At 42.0% G+C, this 19,134-nt stretch overlaps 2 protein-coding genes across 2 annotated transcripts; both read left to right on the top strand.

The window, feature by feature from the left end:
* Window positions 1–641: 641 nt before the first annotated feature.
* On the top strand, window positions 642–1,571 carry LOC125908485 (putative olfactory receptor 2W6). Its single transcript, XM_049611328.1, has one exon. It carries the CDS (start codon window positions 642–644, stop codon window positions 1,569–1,571), a length of 930 nt encoding a protein of 309 aa, XP_049467285.1.
* A 9,715-nt stretch (window positions 1,572–11,286) lies between these two features.
* Window positions 11,287–11,769, top strand: LOC125939369 (peptidyl-prolyl cis-trans isomerase A-like). Its single transcript, XM_049654805.1, has one exon. The coding sequence runs from the start codon at window positions 11,287–11,289 to the stop codon at window positions 11,767–11,769; it is 483 nt and encodes a 160-aa protein (XP_049510762.1).
* Window positions 11,770–19,134: the final 7,365 nt, after the last annotated feature.

Here is a 19,134-nt window from a genome sequence, read left to right as displayed (position 1 = left end):
AATCAGTAAATATTTGGCAGATTCAATTATAACCTAAATAAAAAGGTGACATTGACACCATGAAGTAATTGTACGCTTATTCCCTCTTAATAAGGATCTAATCTCCAGGTCATGTTAGTTTCTTGTGTTTTTCCAATCATATCTTGGATACTGAACTCAGCCCTGGCTGTCACATTTCCAGAAGGTCATTGCCAACATTGAAGGTACGTGGAAGATGGTTGCAAGGTGATCATAGACTTGATAACCTTGTTATAGGGAGAATCATTAAGGGAAATTGAATGTCTTGACCTAAAGAAAATTTAGTTTAGTTCAAAACATTTAAATGGCTGTCATATGAAGAGAGATTAGATATGAAGTATATTCAATGAAATTGAAATTCTTTTTCTCGTGAATTAGGAAGAAAATTCCTCCTTAATAAATGGATGATGATTAGAAGCTGGAATTTTCCAACAATGAAATAATTTGCATTACGTGTTTGAACAAATGATAAATGGCTTCTATAGCTGGGCAGAAGCTATTCTGATATCGGACTTGGTGGCTTATCTGTTCCTTAAAGGCCCCGACATTCAGGGGCTTTAGAAAATATCGATTCGGTGTTTGTTTTATTCTTACAGGTATACAGATGATGTGAAAGGAAGACCATGGAAAAATCCAATGACAGCTCAGAGTATGGTTTTATCTTAGTGGGCTTCTCTGATCGTCCGAGGCTGGAGCTGGTACTCTTCATGGTCAATTTCACTCTGTATTCAGTGGCTGTGTTGGGAAACTCAACCATAATCCTTGTGTGTATTTTAGACCCTCGACTTCATACCCCAATGTACTTCTTTCTGGCCAATCTCTCCTTTCTAGATCTCTGCTTCAGTACGAGCTGTATCCCGCAGATGCTGGTGAATCTCTGGGGCCCTGACAAGACCATCAGCTACGCTGGCTGTGCGGTCCAGCTCTTCTCCTTCCTCTGTGTGGGCAGCGTGGAGTGCATCCTCCTGGCCGTGATGGCCTATGACCGCTTCGCCGCGGTCTGCAGGCCCCTGCACTATCTGGTCATTGTGCACCCCCAGCTGTGTTTGCGACTGGTGGCCGTGGCCTGGGGGAGTGGACTGGCCAATGCCATCGTCATGTCCCCGCTCGCAATGACTCTGTCCAGATGTGGCCGGCGCAGGGTCAACCACTTCCTCTGTGAAATGCCAGCACTGATCAAGATGGCTTGTGTGGACGCCCGCGCGGTGGAAATGCTGGCCTTCACCTTCGCCATCCTCATCGTCCTCCTGCCCCTCGCTCTCATTCTCGTGTCCTACGGCCACATCGCGGCAGCCGTGCTGAAGATCCAGTCGGCCGCTGGGCGCCGCAAGGCATTCAACACCTGCAGCTCCCACCTGACCGTGGTCTCTCTGTTCTACGGGAGCATCATCTACATGTACATGCAGCCCGGGAACAGCGCTTCCCAAGACCAGGGCAAGTTTCTCACCCTCTTCTACAACCTGGTCACCCCCATGCTGAACCCACTCATATACACCTTAAGGAACAAGGAGGTAAAAGGAGCGCTGAAAAGGGTCTTGGGGAGGCAACCATGAGCAGGAGCGACCATGTGCTGAGTTATGAAGCCGTAGGTGAAACATTTTTTTTCCAAACACTGCCATTTACTTTGTGCTTGTGATCAATTCAGCCCGTGCGTCACACACTTGGATTTTTAAAAATATGGGTAAATACTGGGGTGCCTGGGTGGCTCAGGTGGTCTGACTTCAGCTCAGGTCATGATCTCACACTCCATGAGTTTGCACCCCGCGTCGGGAACTGTGCTGACAGCTCAGAGCCTGGAGCCTGCTTCGGATTCTGTGTCTCCCTCTCTCTCTGACCCTCTCCTGCTTATGCTCTGTCTCTGTCTCAAAAATAAATAAAAACATTTAAAAAAATTTTTAAAAATATGGGTAAATACCCTGAAGTGTATCCAGAGTCAGTAGCAATCAACCAGAGCCACACATAGTATGCAGCTACCTTAGCAAAATAATGTTTAGTAGAAAGAATGAAGTCTTGGAAGAGAGGTGAAAAGATTTTATTCAACTCAATTAATGAAGGAATCAGGCAAACATAGTGACCAATTAAAAAAAAAAAGTCAAAAAGCACAAATTGGTAGGAAGAAGTGAAGGAGTGTCGGGGCACCTGGGTGGCTCGAGTCTTGATGTTGGCTCGGGTAGTGAGCTCACGGTCGTGAGGCTGTGAGATCGGGTCCTGTGTTGGGGTCCACGCCTAAGAGCCTGCTTAAGATTCTCTCTCCCTCTCCCTTTGCCCCTCCCCCATGTTCTCTCTCTCTAAAATAAATAAATATATAAAAATAAAAGGGAAGGAATGTTGAAATGAATGTACAAATGGAGACAAAAACATTGCTGTGGGGAGAGAAGCCAATTCAGCTTCTGCCTGACAGGACTGAATTCGCTTGTCACCGGCAAGGGTTACTTTGCACTGTTGTGAGTTCGCCGTAATTTACAATGTTGCGGAACACCGGCCACAGAATCAGAATCCAGTAAGCTCTAAAATCGGACAATGCATAATTTTCTACGGAAGCATACATTTTTCCCTACAAAATAAACCTTGTATCTTATTTACCTTGTAAAGCTAAGTATGCGGTCTCAAGCCTCCTATGAAAGCACGTAGGTGTTTTCATCCTGATTTTTTTCAGACGACAAAACTATGGTTTATAGATCCTGTGTGAATTAGCCCAGGTCACACGGGGGATGCGTGGCATTCAGAAGCGGTGTGTATAAGCCTCAATCTCTGCTGTTGTCTACCGAATGACACTGCTTTTGCTACACAGTGTAGACTGTGTGTACAGCCCCCCCCCCCATCCCCGTGCTTGCACAGTCGCACCAACATCCTGGATACCCCACACACCCTCCGAGAAAATTCTACCATTTCTCCCCCTTTTCCCATGCAAATCCCCCATCCAAATCTTCCCCATGCGCCAGTGGTCAGCTCGAATTAGCATCACATTTGTACAGTTATCTGAGTTTCTTGGATTTAAGAATGCCCTGGCCCTTCTTTTAACCTTCTGCATTTTTACACCTGGAAATACAGTTTTTCTAGTTAATACTATTATATTTATATGTCTCCTATTAGGCTGTCAATTCCCTGATTGTAAGGCTATTTTTTTAATCCTTCTTGGCATCATTCCAAGTATCAGGTTGTTATTAAAATGCCTCGCAGATAGTAAGCGATCAGTAATAGCTTGGGATGATTTTTCATCTTAGCTGATTAATCACATCCAGAAATAATTCTTTCACTGTATTAAAAAAATTTTTTTTTGAGTTTTATTTATTTATTTTGAGAGAGAGAGCACGAGCAGGGGAGGGGCTCTGTCAGTGCAGAGTCTGATGCGGGGCTGAAACTCACGAACAGTGAGATCATGACCTGAGCCGAATCAGGAGTTGGATGCTTAACCAGTGGAGCCACCCAGGCACCCCAATCCTTCACTTTTTTAAAAAAAATTTTTTTAATGTTTATTTATTTATTTTGAGAGACAGAGACAGAGCATGAGCAGGGGAGGAGCAGAGAGAGAGAGACAGAATCCCAAACAGCCTCCAGGCTCCGAGCTGTCAGCACAGAGCCCGACGCGGGGCTCGAACTCACAAACCGTGAGATCATGACCTGAGCCGAAGTCGGACGCTCAACCAACTGAGCCACCCAGGCGCCCCCCCAATCCTTCACTTTAATTGATACACCATTCTTCAAGATTACAAGTGGACCTGTCTCAGCAGACTGAGTTTACATCTGCTGTCAAATGTTTTATGCTGTTTTTCTCAATTCAGTATAAATTCTATGATGAGAGAGAAAATAATCCGTTGAGGAATTTCTACATATATCAAAAGTCATCCCCAACTTTTAGGTAACAAAACTTTTTTTTTCCCCCCCTACATGGGAATCATTAACTCAAGGAGATTACCATGAATTCTGCCTTGGTCTAGAGGCTGTTTGGATGGTAACAACAGTTCAGATGGTAAACCTCTTCAGATTGACCTAAAAAAGCTATTTCTCCCCTCCTCATTAACATTAGTCTCCCTTACAGTGCTCTCCCATTTCATTATTCCTTATTTGTTACTCATGTCCCATTATTAATCAATTAGTGAGACCAGTGCCTCGTGTTTTTAAAAAAGCTTCTGTAAATGTAAGCGCAACCACATATGTTCACAAGTTGTACATCTGTTGGAAAGTTAGAGGACCACCTTCGCGAATGCCAGTGGGAAGGATCATATTTACATAATGCTGAGTTTTACATTGAAAGTGGCAATTACTTTTAATCAAGGTATTGTAAGGGGCAGGTAAAAAACAAAACAAAACAAAAACGCCTTAAATAAGCATCCATTTTGCCTTTGGTGCCGAGGTGTAAACGCCACTTCTCAAGACACGAGAGACTGAGTTAGGGAACACCTAGAAGTCTACTCTTGTGACGGCACGGCTTCCCATGACGGGCGTTGCAGATCTGGTGGTTGACAGAAGAGCCTGCATTTCTATGCTGCTTTTTCTTCTGTATATCAGAAAACATCGATGGCACACTTATTTTGCATAATCCGTATTTTACAGACTATTTGCCTTGACTTTGTTTATTGGGAGTGTACTTAAGACAGAATCAAAAAGAAAAAGGGTTATTTTGCTAGGAGAGGTCTAACATCGGCTAAAATAGTTTTTAGAGGTTATAACAGAGCAAATGTGAATGTGGGATGAGTGTCAAACACCCATTATAAAATAAATTCTATGGATTTTTCATGACGTAGGATCTCCCTTTATTACTGATATACTCCCTGGAGACATGCCCAGGGTTTTTCACAACCAACAACTTACTTTGTCTCTTACTGTGGCACCAAAGCAATTCTTCTGTTGGACTTCCAAAGTTTTTACTATCTTTAGAAGTGCTGTAAAAAAAACAAACAAAAAAAAAACAAAAAAAAAAAAGATAAATAAATTCAAGCTTCTTTTCACTGAAGTACTTTATTGTATTAGGGGATCAGGTTTTTTAAACTGCCACTCAAAGGAATGAATCCATAATATGAGAAAATCATTCATCATTATGAAGCTTATTAAAATAATATTTATCAACTTGCAAAGAAAGGAGGGCTCACAAAACTCCACAAAGACATAGGTGTTCACATCCCTTTTGTGTGAAATTAAATATCACAGTTGCAATTGATAGGAAAATTTAAATTAAAAGGCATATTTACTTTTTAAGTATAACAAATAACTTCCTGATTTCTTGTTAAAAATGCCCACATTTTCTTCTTTATGATTCTGAAGACAAATAAAAATTTTATTTTGCTTTGTGTAATTGATAATTTGCAAAATTCCAGGATTGACTGGCTATCTGAAAAGCAAAAATCTACCTCTATCATAATTTTTCTACCATATTTTTTCTGCCATAATTAAAAAAAAAACAAAGTTTACTTATTGACTTTGAGAGAGAGAGAGCAAGCAGGAGAGGTGCAGGGAGAAGGAGAAAGAAAAAAAAATCCCAAGCGGTCTCCACACTGTGAGCACAGAGCCTGATGCAGGGCTCGAACCCACAACTGAGAGGTCATGATCTGAGCCAAAACCAAGAGTTGGACGCTTATCTGACTGAGCCACCCAGGCGCCCCTCTGCCATAATTTTTAGTGCATTGCCTACTGTTATTGCCATGCAAACTATGCCCTATGTTAGGAGAGTACGGCAGGCTTCTTAAAAAAGTCTTATGTGAAGAGCTCTAGTAAAGACAGTCATAGAAGAGTAAAATGAGGAATTTCATTATTCTATGGCATCAAACATGTACTTCCCCAAGATAACAAAGATGTCGAGTTCTTCTAAAAATTTAAAAAAAAAAATTTTTAAGGTTTATTTTTGAGAGAAAGAGACAGAGCATGAGGGGGAGAGGGACCGAGAGAGAGGGAGACACAGAATTGGAAGCAGGCTCCAGGCTCTGAGTTGTCAACACAGAGCCTAATGCGGGGCTCGAACTCACAACTGTGAGATCATGACCTGAGCCGACGTCAGACACTCAACCGACTGAGCCACCCAGGCACCCCTAAAAATTTTTAGTCAGATGATTTCTTAGGGACTTCCTGCAGGCGTCTTCGTGAAAGCTCTAGATGGTCACCAGGCACCAGAAAATGTGCCCAGCGAGGTCTGCCATTTCTTCTGACAAATGTTGTGGGAAAGGGGGTGCTGCTGTGCGGGTTTGAAGGTGCCACACGGCAGAGGCCATTCCTGTCCCCGGGGACTGCCTGCTGGGACTTGCTGTGGTGAAAACAAGCTGCGACTATATTCTTGGGACAGTCTTCTGACAAAGGTGACCTGTGACATCAGTATCAGTCAGGTCAAGGTGGTTGATAGTGTTCAGAACATACGTGTCTTCACTGGTTTATTTTTTGCCTAGTTCTATCACTTGCTGAGGAGGCACCAATATGTGTGTTATAATTTCCAGCCGTGACTATGCAATTGTCTATACCTCCCTTTAGTACTTAAAACAATGACACAGAGGATATGTTTATTCTTGTACAGGTGAATAACAACGTCGCATGACAGATTTTGGCAAAATAGCATAAATTTATTGCACTCAGTTGCTTATAACAACATATCACATATGTTTGAAATGCTTGTGCTGGTAGCATCCTGAACCCTGTGTAAAATATTACCTCTAGCCCAAATTCTTTCGAGGCTGACCAAATTAATTGCATCGAGGGAGGAATTATCTATCTGTTTGGATACACAGATGGAAATGTCTGGCCACGTTGGTGCAGAAATCCTTTAAGACTGTGAAGAAACAATACAGTTGACTGTTGAAGAGTGTGAGGCTTAGGAGCACTGAGCCCCTGACAGAGTTGAAAATCTGCATATAACTTTTGACTCCCCAGCAAAGCTGACTGCTAACAGTCTGCTATTGACCAGAAGCCTTGCCAATAACACAAACAGTCCATTAACGCATATTTTGTATCTTAGGTGTATTGTGTACTTATCCTCACAATAAAGTCAGCGAGAGAAAAGAAAGTGTGATTAAGGAAATCATAAGGAAGAGAAAACACATTTGCAGGACTGTCCTGTATTTGTTGAAAAAAATCCGTGTATAAATGAACCCACACAATTCAAACCTGTGTTGTTCAGGGGTCACTGTATAAAGATTTCATCATTCTAGCATTTTCTGACTTAGAAGTGTAATCTGCACATTATGCCTCAAAATGATATTCAGGTCACTGCAAATGATCAGTCCAGATGGAATTAGCCTTAAATTTGATTTAAACATCTTTTTAAAAACATTTTTTAAGGTTTATTTTTATTCATTTATTTATTTTTGAGAGAGAGAGAGACAGAGCCTGAGCAGGTGAGGGGCAGAGAGAGAGGGAGACACAGAATCCAAAGCAGACTCCAGGCTCTGAGCTGGCAGCACAGAGCCCAGCACGGGACTCAAACCCAGGAACCGTGAGATCGTGACCTGAGCCGAAGTCGGACGCTTAGCCAACTGAGCCACCCAGGCGCCCCTGATTTAAACATGTTTTGATTAAACTGTCTAAACGCTTCAGTTTATTATTTTTTTTACATTTTTATTTTAATTCCAATTAATTAACATACAGTAAACACCTCAGTGTGATTCTTTGTATGCAGTGATTTCCTTTTCATAGAATATCCATGAAATTATCAAATGCCCCAGAAATTAAGAAAACTTTTTTGCTTCTGAATAGACTCTTGTCATTAATTTCTCATGGTGTATACAGTCATTGTTAGCATCCAGATTTAGCCCTGGTTTCAGAAAATACCCCTTTTCTTTCCATTCTAGCCCTTAACTTTTATTTTCCTTCAATCGGGAGCAGTGGACAGAGCATAGACCATTTCGTTCCTGCAAGTCAGGATGGAGCCCCAGCCCTGTCATGTTATAAATGTGAGTCCTTGTTTATACCACTTAACCTGTTTGATTCCTGGTTTGTTTAGCTGTAAGATAGGAATTGTCACAGAAGTCTAATGGCATCATTTACATAGTTGTTAATACCGTGTTTTATTAATGTACTAGTTTGCTTTAACTATTAGAAGGCAAGATGGTTGTGTGGATGTTTGAAAGCGTATGTGATTGAGAAAAGCAACCAGGGAGGGAGGCTTCTGTGTCGTGGGCAGGGGACGGTGGACCAGCCCTGGGACGGGTGGGGGCGTGGGGGGGGGGTGTGCTGCCTGCCGGCCTACCGCCCCTGGGTGTACAATCAGTTGGCCTCACGGTCAAATGCATCCTTAGATCAAGGAAATACACAGCTTCCTTCCGCTGAATAAGAGTGACTCCCAGATTTTGACTCTTCCTCCTTAAGTCATCAAAGCTCCAAACAAAAGGTTAAATTGCCCTAAAATGGTTCCAGAAAGGTTCAACAGCACTGCCAAATTATGTCCACTGTGAGCCTACACTTTAGTCCATGAACTTTACTAATATTATTTAATTTAATAGTCATCCCTTTGGCTAATCTGGTTTTCCTGTCTTCTCAACATAAAAATTGAGGTAGGTAGAAAGCACAGTCAGACTAAATTAATCATGAGAAATATTTGAGCCCTAAAAACCTCCTGAGTCATTTGTGTGAGGAACTGTACATCTTTGAGGAAAGTCTTCTTTTCTGAAAGCTCATCTATATTCTCTTTATTAGTGTCATATCAGTTCTGTGATAAAAGCTAGAAACACCAGACTTTGTAAATCCAGTGGGAGAGACAAAACGGGCCCTGTCTTAATTTTCCCTCGGGTTCAACGAGAACATAGTAACAAGTATAAGAGGTGCTACCACTAATGATCCAGTAATAGCCACCCTAAATGCAATACCACTCTGGAGAGTAGACCCGGGCCACAGCCACTTGTCAGCTTTGGTTCAGAGAGGACTTCCAGGAACAACCATTTCTGTTCTAGGACATCTGGGGCCTCAGCTAGGATGGCTTAAGAGACTGAAAATGGCGGTCACAGCTCAGATGGGGCCGTGTATCTGGGGCCTCATTTCTTCACATAGCACCTTTTGCAAATAAAATATTCGATATGCTCTTTCACTGACATGCCTGGTGCTTCATCTGTGATGGTTGAAATAGCTGGGAGGTTAATGGGAGCACTCCTCCAGCAGGTAATCTCAGGGTAGTTCGACATGCGTGCTGGCTGCCTCTTGTGTGAGTGTTCTGATAGACCGTGGTGGGCACCTTAGAGGTTTTTATGACCAAACCTCCAAAGTCCCAGAATGTCTACTTTCACAACATTCTGTTGGTCACGTGAGTCACGAGGCCAGCCAATCCGGCTTCCAAGGGAAAGGAAGAATACATTGTTTCTATCATTAGGGGAATGGCATTATGCATGCAGAGGGAAGAAATTGGTGAACCTCATGGAGACCATCTACCACAAGCTTGAAAAAGGGAACACAGAAAAATGTCTTCACGGCCTTGGTAAATGAAGACTTCAAAAGGACACAAAAAGGGGCACCTGGGTGGCTCATTGGGTTTAGCATCCAACTTTGGCTCAGGTCATGATCTCACAGCTTGTGAGTTTGAGTCTCACGTTGGGCTCTGTGCTGACAGCTCAGAGCCTGGAGCCTGCTTCAGATTCTGTGTCCTTCTCTCGCTCTGCCCCTCCCTCACTTATGCTCAGTCTCTTTCTCTCTCTCAAGAATAAATAAAACATTAAAAAAAATTTTGAAAAAAAAGGACACAAAAAGTACTGACAATATATGAAAAAAAAAGTTAGAATTCATCAAAATTTAAAACCGCTGATCATCAAAAGACACGTTGTGAACATCAAAGGGCAGACCACTGAATACTGGAGAAAACACTTACCTTACACATAGCTGATAGAAAGACTCATCTCCTGAACTTATAAAGAACTCCAACATGAATACTAAAAAATACTTTAAAAATGGGCAAGCAATTTGAACAAGAACTTAAAAAAAAAAGAGATCCAAATGGCTAATAAACATATGAAAAGATGCTCAACTCAGTACTCATTCAAAAAAGTGTGATAAGGTCTTCCTTACTGTGAATAGTGGCTAAAAACACAAGGAGGACAATACCAAGTGTCGGTGAGGATGTGGAACAACTTGAACTCTCATCCTTTCTTGGTGGGAGTGTTAAAATGGTACAGCCACTTTGGAGAGCTGTTTGGCACTTTCCATTAAAGTTAATAAACACCATATCAGTTACCTATTGTCCCATTAACTAACCATCTCGAGGTTCAGTGGCATCAAACAACACATCTTTAATTTGTTCATGATTCTCTGGATCAGCAACTTGGACTTAGTTCAACCAGATGGTTCTTCCACTAGTCTTGCTCAGGGAAGACAAGACCGGGCAATGTTACTGCATTATGGCTTGTCTGGGACCGGATAAAACGACTTCACTCTTATGTTCGGTGGTGGCTGTTGGTTCCCTGTCTTCAGGAAGCTAACCCAGGCTTCTTCACATGGCAACAGTGTTCCAAGAGGACATACGCTTTTCAGATTTCTGAACATTATGTCACGTCCGCTGATAAGCTATTGGCCAAAGCTACTCGCATAACTAATGTGTGTGGGAGCTAGAAAAAGACATGGATATAGGGAGGAGGCCACTACTTGACAATATATTCCATACTCTTATTCTATGACCTCAAGGTTCACTCCTAGGCATATATTCAATGAGAATGAATGTAAGTGTCCACCAAAAACTTACACTGTATCTACTGTCAAGACCCCCAAAGACCACCATATCAGCTAGTGATCAAGCAAAGCTGAGTTTATTGCACCCACCGCAGAAATGGAAAATACTCTCTTGACAGTCCATTGGTATCTCAAAAAGGGAAAATTAGGATATTTATAAGGTTTTCAGACCTGGTATGAACGATTATGAGGTGAGCCTTGCAAAACAAAGAATTGGTTGAGTTTGGGCAGAGCTTAAAAATAGTAGCTTTATGGGGCGCCTGGGTGGCTCAGTCTGTTGAGCATCTGGCTCTTGACTTCGGCTCAGGTCATGATCTCACGGTTCGTGACACTGAACCCTGCATCAGGCTCTGCGCTGACAGCACGGAGCCTGCTGGGGATTCTGTCTCCCTCTCTCTGCCCCTCTTCTGCTTGCTCTCTATCTCTGTCTCAAAATGAATAAAACAAACAAACAAACAAAAACTTAAAAAAAATAGTAGCTTGGTGGGTACAACAAGGTGAAGGTGTTGAAGGAAAGCTTGATAAGTGAGCTGTTCAGTTGGTATTTCCTGGAGCAAGATATTAAGTTATTATTACTTGGTCTCAGTGTTTAAAGTAGGGATTGGAGCTTTGCGGTTGCCAGAGCCCAGGAGCCGCCCAGTCATGATCCACCCCATTATCTTCTTCAACATCACCCTGGACAGCAAACCCTTTGGCCATGTCTCCTTCGATCTGTTTGCAGACAAAGTTCCAAAGACAACGGAAAATTGTTGTGTTCTGTGCACTGGGGAGAATGGACTTGGTCATAAAGTTTCCTGCTTTCATAGGATTAATTGGGGATTAATGTGCCAAGGTGGTGACTTCACACGCTGTAATGGCACTGGCAGCAAGCCCACTTATGGGGAGAAACTTGATGAGAATGTCATCCTGAAGCATAGGGATCCTGGCATCTCATCCGTGGTCCGCTGGACCCAACACGAATGGTTCCCAGGTTTCGTCTGCGCTGCCAGCACTGAGTGTGATGGTGAGCAGGTGGGCTTTGGCAAGACGAAAGAGGGCACGAATGTTGTGGAAGCCAGGGAACATTTTGGGTCCAGCATTGGCAAGAGCAGCAAGATCACCGTTGCCGACTGCGGACAAATCTAGTGCAGTTGACTCGCGTCACATCTAAACTGCCAGGCTGTTCCTTCTGTCGCTCAGGGGAGCAGTCCTTCACCCCCATCTGCTCGAAACATCCTACAATCTTTGTGCTCTGGCTGCAGTTCTGTGGGTCCCCTAGTTTCCTGATTCCCCTCCAAGTCTAGCTGGATTGCAGAGCTACGTTTATGATTATGAAATAAAAGCTGAACAACAACAAAATAAAAAAAAATAAAATAGGGATTGGAAAATGTGTCTGGGCCCAGTTCAACACAGGGACAGAAAATTATGGCTTCAGTCCTCCCCACGCGATCAAACAGTTTGGTGTTCCTATATTAGTGAGAGTGAGAATGTAAAGCAGCTTGATATTGATTGGTGGGTTTCTTCTGGGTCTTTTGTGTTGTATGTATGCATATATGTATGTATGTATTTGAGAGAGCACAAGTCGGGGAGAGGGGCAGAGGGAGAGAGAGAATCCCAAGCAGGCTCCCCACCTAGCATGGAGCGCAACACAGGGCTCAATCCCATGACCTGAGCTGAAATCTAGAGTCAGATGCTCAATTGAGGCCCCCAGGCGCCCCTCTTCGGTGTCTTTGTTAACAGTGTCTCTCTAAATCTCATATGTGTTTCTGCTTGTAAGAAGGAATCAGTCCTGGTAAGTGGGAATTAAAAAAAATTTTTTTTTAATATTTATTTATTTTTGAGACAGAGAGACAGAGCATGTGCAGAGGAGGGGCAGAGAGAGAGGGAGACACAGAATCTGAAGCAGGCTCCAGGCTCTGAGCTGTCAGCACAGAGCCTGACGCGGGGCTTGAACTCGTCAATCGCCAGATCATGACCTGAGCAGAAGTCAGACGCTCAACCGAGTGAGCCACCCAGGCACCCCTTAAATGGGAATTTTTTTAAGTCTACATTTCACATTAACAATTTTTTTTTTTTTTACATTTATTTAATTTTGAGAGACAGAGAGAGACAGAGCACAAGTGGAGGAGGGGCAGAGAGAGAGGGAGACACAGAATCCGAAGCAGGCTCCAGACTCCGAGCTGTCAGCACAGAGCCCGACATGGGGCACGAACCCACAAACCATGAGATCATGACCTGAGCCGAAGTCGGACGCTCAACTGACTGAGCCCCCCAGGAGCTCCTACATCTCGCATTTTAAAGCCACATTGTATTTAATCCCAATTCCTTTGCAGTTTCTGAAGTGGCAGGAAAATCACGCTCAGCCGTAACTGGTAGGACTGTACCCGCTCTGTTCTCCTGAAAAGTACTGACCGTGTTCGTCCTTCCGCTTTGATAGCTGAAAGCAAGTGTTATAACAAAGAACTTTTAACCAAATTGAATAAATCACTTGGTGTTGAGGAGAAAAAGCCCCAGTAATGTCATCCTGCTCACCGTCCACAACTTTTCGCCTCACCTAGTCTCTTAAATGTTACCTTGCAGGACATTAACTGACTTTGGAAAGCCAAAATCAGTTCACGATTTTCATGTTAAGTAATTTAGCAGATGTTAATTTATTAGACACTGGTAGAAACACAGCGGAGAGCAATCATCATATTGTCTGCTCTCTCGGAACTACTAGATCCGGTGGGGAGGAAGCAGTAGGCCCAAGTTCACGTGCAAATGCATAGGGACAATCGCCGTAACGACAATATCCTAAAAGCTACCATACGAGTGTACTGCACGCCAGGAACTGTTCTGAGCTCTTCATAAACTGGATTATTGAATCCTCCCCCAAAATAAACACTTCAGTTCCCGTTGTTATTTTTACAGATGAAGCAACCGTGGCACAGAAAGGTCACACGAGCTATGATCCCACAAGTAGGCGGCAGAGTTGCGTCTGACCCCAGGCCACCTGGATCCAGAGTCCACATTCCCAAACAGCACCCTGCCCTCATTCTGTGAGTTCTCTTCATAAGTCTTGCGACTGCTCAATATAAAAGCTATGACCACAAAGTGTAAGACGTTGTAGTAAGGTACAGGTATGGGCTGAAGGGAGACATTATCATTAAGGGAATTAAATTGTCGATTTAAAGGATGAAGTGGCATTATTCAGCTAAAGAAGCAGAGAGAGAGAACGTGAGTACCGTTTTAGAGAAGGACACATTCCAAGAACAGGAGGTGGAAAAACGGTTTACCGTCCAAGAACTTGGACCAGGGCAGTGTGGGTGCAGTAGGGAGAGAGGTGACACTGGAGGAGTAGGTAGGAGTCACGTCACACGGGACTCTGAAGACACGTTAAGGAGCTTATATTTCAATTATAACACAAAGCCAAAGCCATTGAGATGTTCTATGCACAGGGATAACATGATAATAATGCATCTGTAAACCTCACTCCACTTGCCCTGTGGATGTGGGTTCCTCTACATTTATATCTGGGTATTACAGAGTAGAGTTGACATCTTTTCAGGATCTGCTCTAGGGGTCTCTAGACTATTTTCTCATTTTGCTGACTTCCAGGGAGAAAGCCCTCAACGGACCCTGACCTGGATGTCTCAGAGAGCCTCAAGTCTCATGCACGCCATCAGTCTGCTTATTCCAACCATTAGTTCTGGCAGGCAAAGGGGATATTTTGAGGGTAAGAGAGAGATGAAATGTTAAATTAGTAACTCTCCAAGAATCCTCTGTAGACATTAAATGGTTTCAAAGGCACATCAAATTGTGCTAATAATAATAATAACAGAGACTTCAAATATAGTTTCAGACAAGTTTAAGATTCTAAACATTAAACAAGATAACAAAGGACATTGTAACAATGGGGTTTTCTCTATACAAGAAAGTTGTGCCATAAAATCATTTAGCATCAGTCTTTACAAGGTACAGTACGAGAATTTAAAAGAGGAAGACATGTGAAAACATTCTCAGTAAGAAAATTCACCTAAACCTGCACAGCCATTGGCCAATTAAGCATACAAAACTAATAATTTAAAATGTGGATCCAGGGGCACCTGGGTGGCTCAGTCAGTTAAGTATACGACTCTTGATTTTGGCTCAGGCCATGATCTCACTGTTTTGTGAGTTCAAGCCCCGCATCCAGCTCTGCGCTGACAGTGTGGAGCCTGCTTGGGATTCTCCCTCTCTCTCTGCCCCTCCCCGTTCATGCTCTGTCTCTCTCAAAATAAATAAATACACTTAAAAAAATAAAAAATTAAATATGGATCCAGTTTATAAGCTTAAATATTTATAGGCTAAAAGCAAGCAGCAGAAAAGAAAAATTATAGAGTACAAATCAAGCAAATAAAACACAAGAAAACAATCAAGAAAAATTAATAAAATCAAAGGCTGAATCAATAAAATTGACAAACTTCTAGCCAGACTAGACAGAGAGAGAGGACACAAGTTACCAAAACCATAAATAAAAGAGGGGTCATCAGCACTGACCTCGGGGACCTTAAATTGATAATAAGGGGATACTATGAACAAGTCTATGACCATGAATTTGATAAACTAGATGAAATGGACCGATTCCTTAAAAAAACAAACCAATAAAAGTCAAATGTGGAGAAATAGATAATCTGAATAACAATTTCCATTAAATAAATTATCGATAATTAACACTTTCCTAAATAATAAAGCACCTGGCTACACTGGTAAATTCTAAAAAACATATACCCATCTTCCACAACCTCCTCTAGAAAATTACAAGAAGCAGAAAAATTTCCTAACTTATTCTATGAGGCCAGCTTTACCCTAACACCAAAACTGACAATGACACACATATATTTGCTCTCTCAACTGAGAGGGTCTAGAAGCATCGATGTCCCAAGAAATGTGAGCAAACCTCACAGTCAGGTCTTGATTTCTAATGCCAATCTCCAATAAAGGAACCTGGGCTTTCTGAAGAAATGATTGATTTTAGGACTAAGGAAGGGGATATACAAGATAATATTGGAGCATTTTATTGGACTGGAAAGTAAGGAAGTGGTCAAAGTGACATGGCAGGAGAGGGAAAAGCCTCCCAGAGGCCAAAGTGGTAGCAATTTGAGTGAAACAAAATAAATAAATTGTATTGAGCTATACCCAAAGTATACAATAAATATCTGTGATCCATATTGATATAAATAAATGAACATTAAATAAATGGGAGAAATAGACAGAAGTCTCATGCAGAAAAATTCTACATAATTTATGCAAATACTCCACCCTCAAGGAATTGGAGCCACAACTCTTAGTGACTATGGTACATGCGTAGTGATCTACTCTCAAGGTATACGGGATGTATGCCAAGGGGGCAACGGGTAAGTTGACCGTGGAGAAATCTGGCAAATCCACCTCAGCCAGCTGCCCAGAGCAACACGGACAGGGTGAGTCACGCCGATGGCGTGCGCCCTCGATAGGATTTTATGAGAATGGCACTTTATCTGTATGTGCTTCCTCCCAGAAACATAATCTCAGTCTATTTATAAGAGAAAAAGTCCAGCAAGTATCCGCGGAGGGACAGAACTCCTCCAAACTGTGGGCGTCATCCAAAACAAGGAAAGTCTGAGAGACTCAAAGCCAAGAAAAGTTTAAGGCGCCATGATGACTATATATAAACATATCACTAAATAAGGTGATATGCTGGATAAGATCATGGAACACAAAAGGGACATTAGGTAAAACTAAGGAAAATATGGACTTGAGTTAATAGCAATGTATTAATATTGGCTTATTAGTTGTGACAAATGTACCAGACTGATATGTTTGGAACAGGGGAAACTGGGTATTAGTGATGTGGACATTCTCTGCACCATCTGTACAGTATTTCTGCAAACTTAAAATTGTTCTAAACGAAAATTTATTTTAAAATTTTCAAGTTAAGGGGTACCTGAGTGGCTCAGTTGGTTAAGCGAATGACTCTTGATCTCAGCTCAGGTTTTGATCTCTAGGTCGTGAGTTCAAGCCCCGTGTTGGGCTCCAGGCTGGGTTTGAAGCTTGCTTAAAAAAAGAAATAAAGAAAAATTAAAACTTACAGGTTAAAACAGAATACGCATTTGTCTTAAATTCCTATGGAGGATTTGCCACAAGTTCCCATGTATTAGACTGTAAAGAACATTTCAATTAATCCTAACAAAACAAAACTGTTAGAGGCATCATTTTCTTTTATTTGTATTTTTTTTTAATATTTATTTTTGAGAGAAAGAGAGTACAAGTGGGGGAGGGGTTGAGAGAGGGGGACAGAGGATCTGAAGCGGGCTCAGTGGTGACCACAGAGAGCCCAACGCGGGGCCCAAACTCATGAACCCTGAGGTGATGAACCATGAGGTCACCAACCGTGAGGTCATGACCTGAGCTGACGTGGGAAGTTCAACAGACTGAGCCCCCCGGGGGGGCCGCATGAGGCATCGTTTTCTAATCACAATAAGAAGTAAAACCTAATAAAATCTTGAAAGCAAACAGACATAATTCAAACCTAGAATTTTTTACAAAGGCTATGAATGTATTCTTTTATCAATTCTAAAATGTTTAGAAAATACTGACAAAATACTGCATATTATTTTCTGAGATTTGACTAAGTCAGTGCTTCCATGAAATTCATAGCCTCAAATAGTTAAGGCAGAAAATTATAAAGTTGTATCTTATTCTTCATTTCTAGGATTATTCTATTCTTTTATTTTTTAATTTACTTTTTTGGTTTTGTCAACTCTCATTTGACATCTTCCTGGGCTTTTTAAAAGTGCGTGTACAGTTTTCTTTTCAGTTTCAACCGAATAAATTTTTCCCGTACTTCTCTAAAGTCTATTTAAGCCCATTTATTATGTCTTCCATGTAGAGTATCATGAGATGTTACTTCTCTTTTGGATGAATACACTCTGCTCCTAGATTACTGCAAGTTAACTATTGAACAACTGAATTAGACCTTGGAGAACAGCATTTCTTTTATTATGTAACAATTCACTAATTATTCTGTCTTCTCTATTCCCGACACACACGAAGCATTTTCAATTACATTGTTGGGGTATCTCTTGAACTGTCTCTTTTCCTTTAATCCCATTCTATTGATTACTTCATACCCTATGTCAACAGAAAAACTGAACTCTGCCTCCCACATGGTATTAATATGTAATTCCTTCTAACACGTACCCCACGGTGCCACCGCAATTCATCTGATAGGTGAAATATGGTAAATTATTGTTTGAATTTGCATCACAATGATTACCATTGAATTTCAGAATCTTCCTGTATTTTATTGGCTAATAGAATTTTCTCCTCTATGAATCACACTTAACCTATTTTTCCATTTCCATTGATGTTTGTTTTGATCCTACTGAATTGTATGGTTATTTTGCATGCTTTATATACTTTCTAAACTCCGTACAATTTATTTTACTGTATTTTCTCGTACTGTTGTTCCTTTTAAAGCTTTAATTAATAAAGTATTTTTGTACTGAGTTTATAAAGCAATGTGAGGATATTTATTAAGGTGCTACTGTAATATAATACAAAGAATATATTTTTTAATCTTCGTCCCTGGCTTCTGGCCAAAACTCCCTAAATTTTTGTAATTTCCTAAGTGATAGGGGTACAAAGAATATCTTTTATTTATTTATTTTAATGTTTATTTTTGAGAGAGACAGAGAGTGTGAGTGGGGAAGGGGCAGAGGGAGCTGGGGACAGCAGATCTGAATCTGAAGCAAGCTCCAGGATCGTGCTGAGAGCAGAGAGCCCCACGTGGGGGCTCGAGCTCACGAGCAGTGAGATCATGACCTGAGCCGATGTCTGACGCTTAACCGACTGAGCCGCCCAGGTGCCCCGAGAATGTCTTTTATTCTAATGCTTGGTCTTTGAACCTAGTTCCTGACACAGAGCTCCAAATCCTTTGGAATTTCCTGGGTCTTCAGTTCTAATGTGGTGAGTCTTGCTGGGTTCCTGGGTAGCTTCAGGATGGGGGCTGGCCACCAGAAATACCACGCAATGACTACGAGCTTGGAACTTTTCAGCCTCCCCACCCATCCTCCAGGGAGGGGAGAGGGGCAGGAGATTGAGTTAGTAATTAATTATACCCACATGAGGAAGCCCCCGTAAAGATCACTGTGCACCCCAAGTCCATAGGGACAGATGCTCGCTAGTGAGGTGGGGCACTTCTGGACTTTGCCTGATGTATCTCTCCATCTGGTTGTTTATCTGTGTCCTTTGTCGTGTCCTTTATTATGTAATAAACTCGTAAACATAGTGTTTCCCTAAGTTCTGTGAGTCATTCTAGCAAATTATGGAACATGAGGAGGGGGCTATGGGAACCCTGATTTATAGCCAGTCAGTGGGGCTGGTGGGACTGAGCCCTTAACAGGTGGAATCTGAGCCCAACTCCAGGCAGATAGTGTCAGATCAGATTGAATTATAGGACACCCAGCTGGTGTTGGAGAGCTGGTTAGTGTGGGGCAAAACACCACACAC

The sequence above is a fragment of the Panthera uncia genome (genome assembly GCF_023721935.1).
Source record: "Panthera uncia isolate 11264 chromosome B2 unlocalized genomic scaffold, Puncia_PCG_1.0 HiC_scaffold_25, whole genome shotgun sequence".
Taxonomy (NCBI): domain Eukaryota; kingdom Metazoa; phylum Chordata; class Mammalia; order Carnivora; family Felidae; genus Panthera; species Panthera uncia.
The sequence above is the reverse complement of the archived record's forward strand: the minus strand, read 5'-3'. Positions and strand labels throughout refer to the sequence as shown.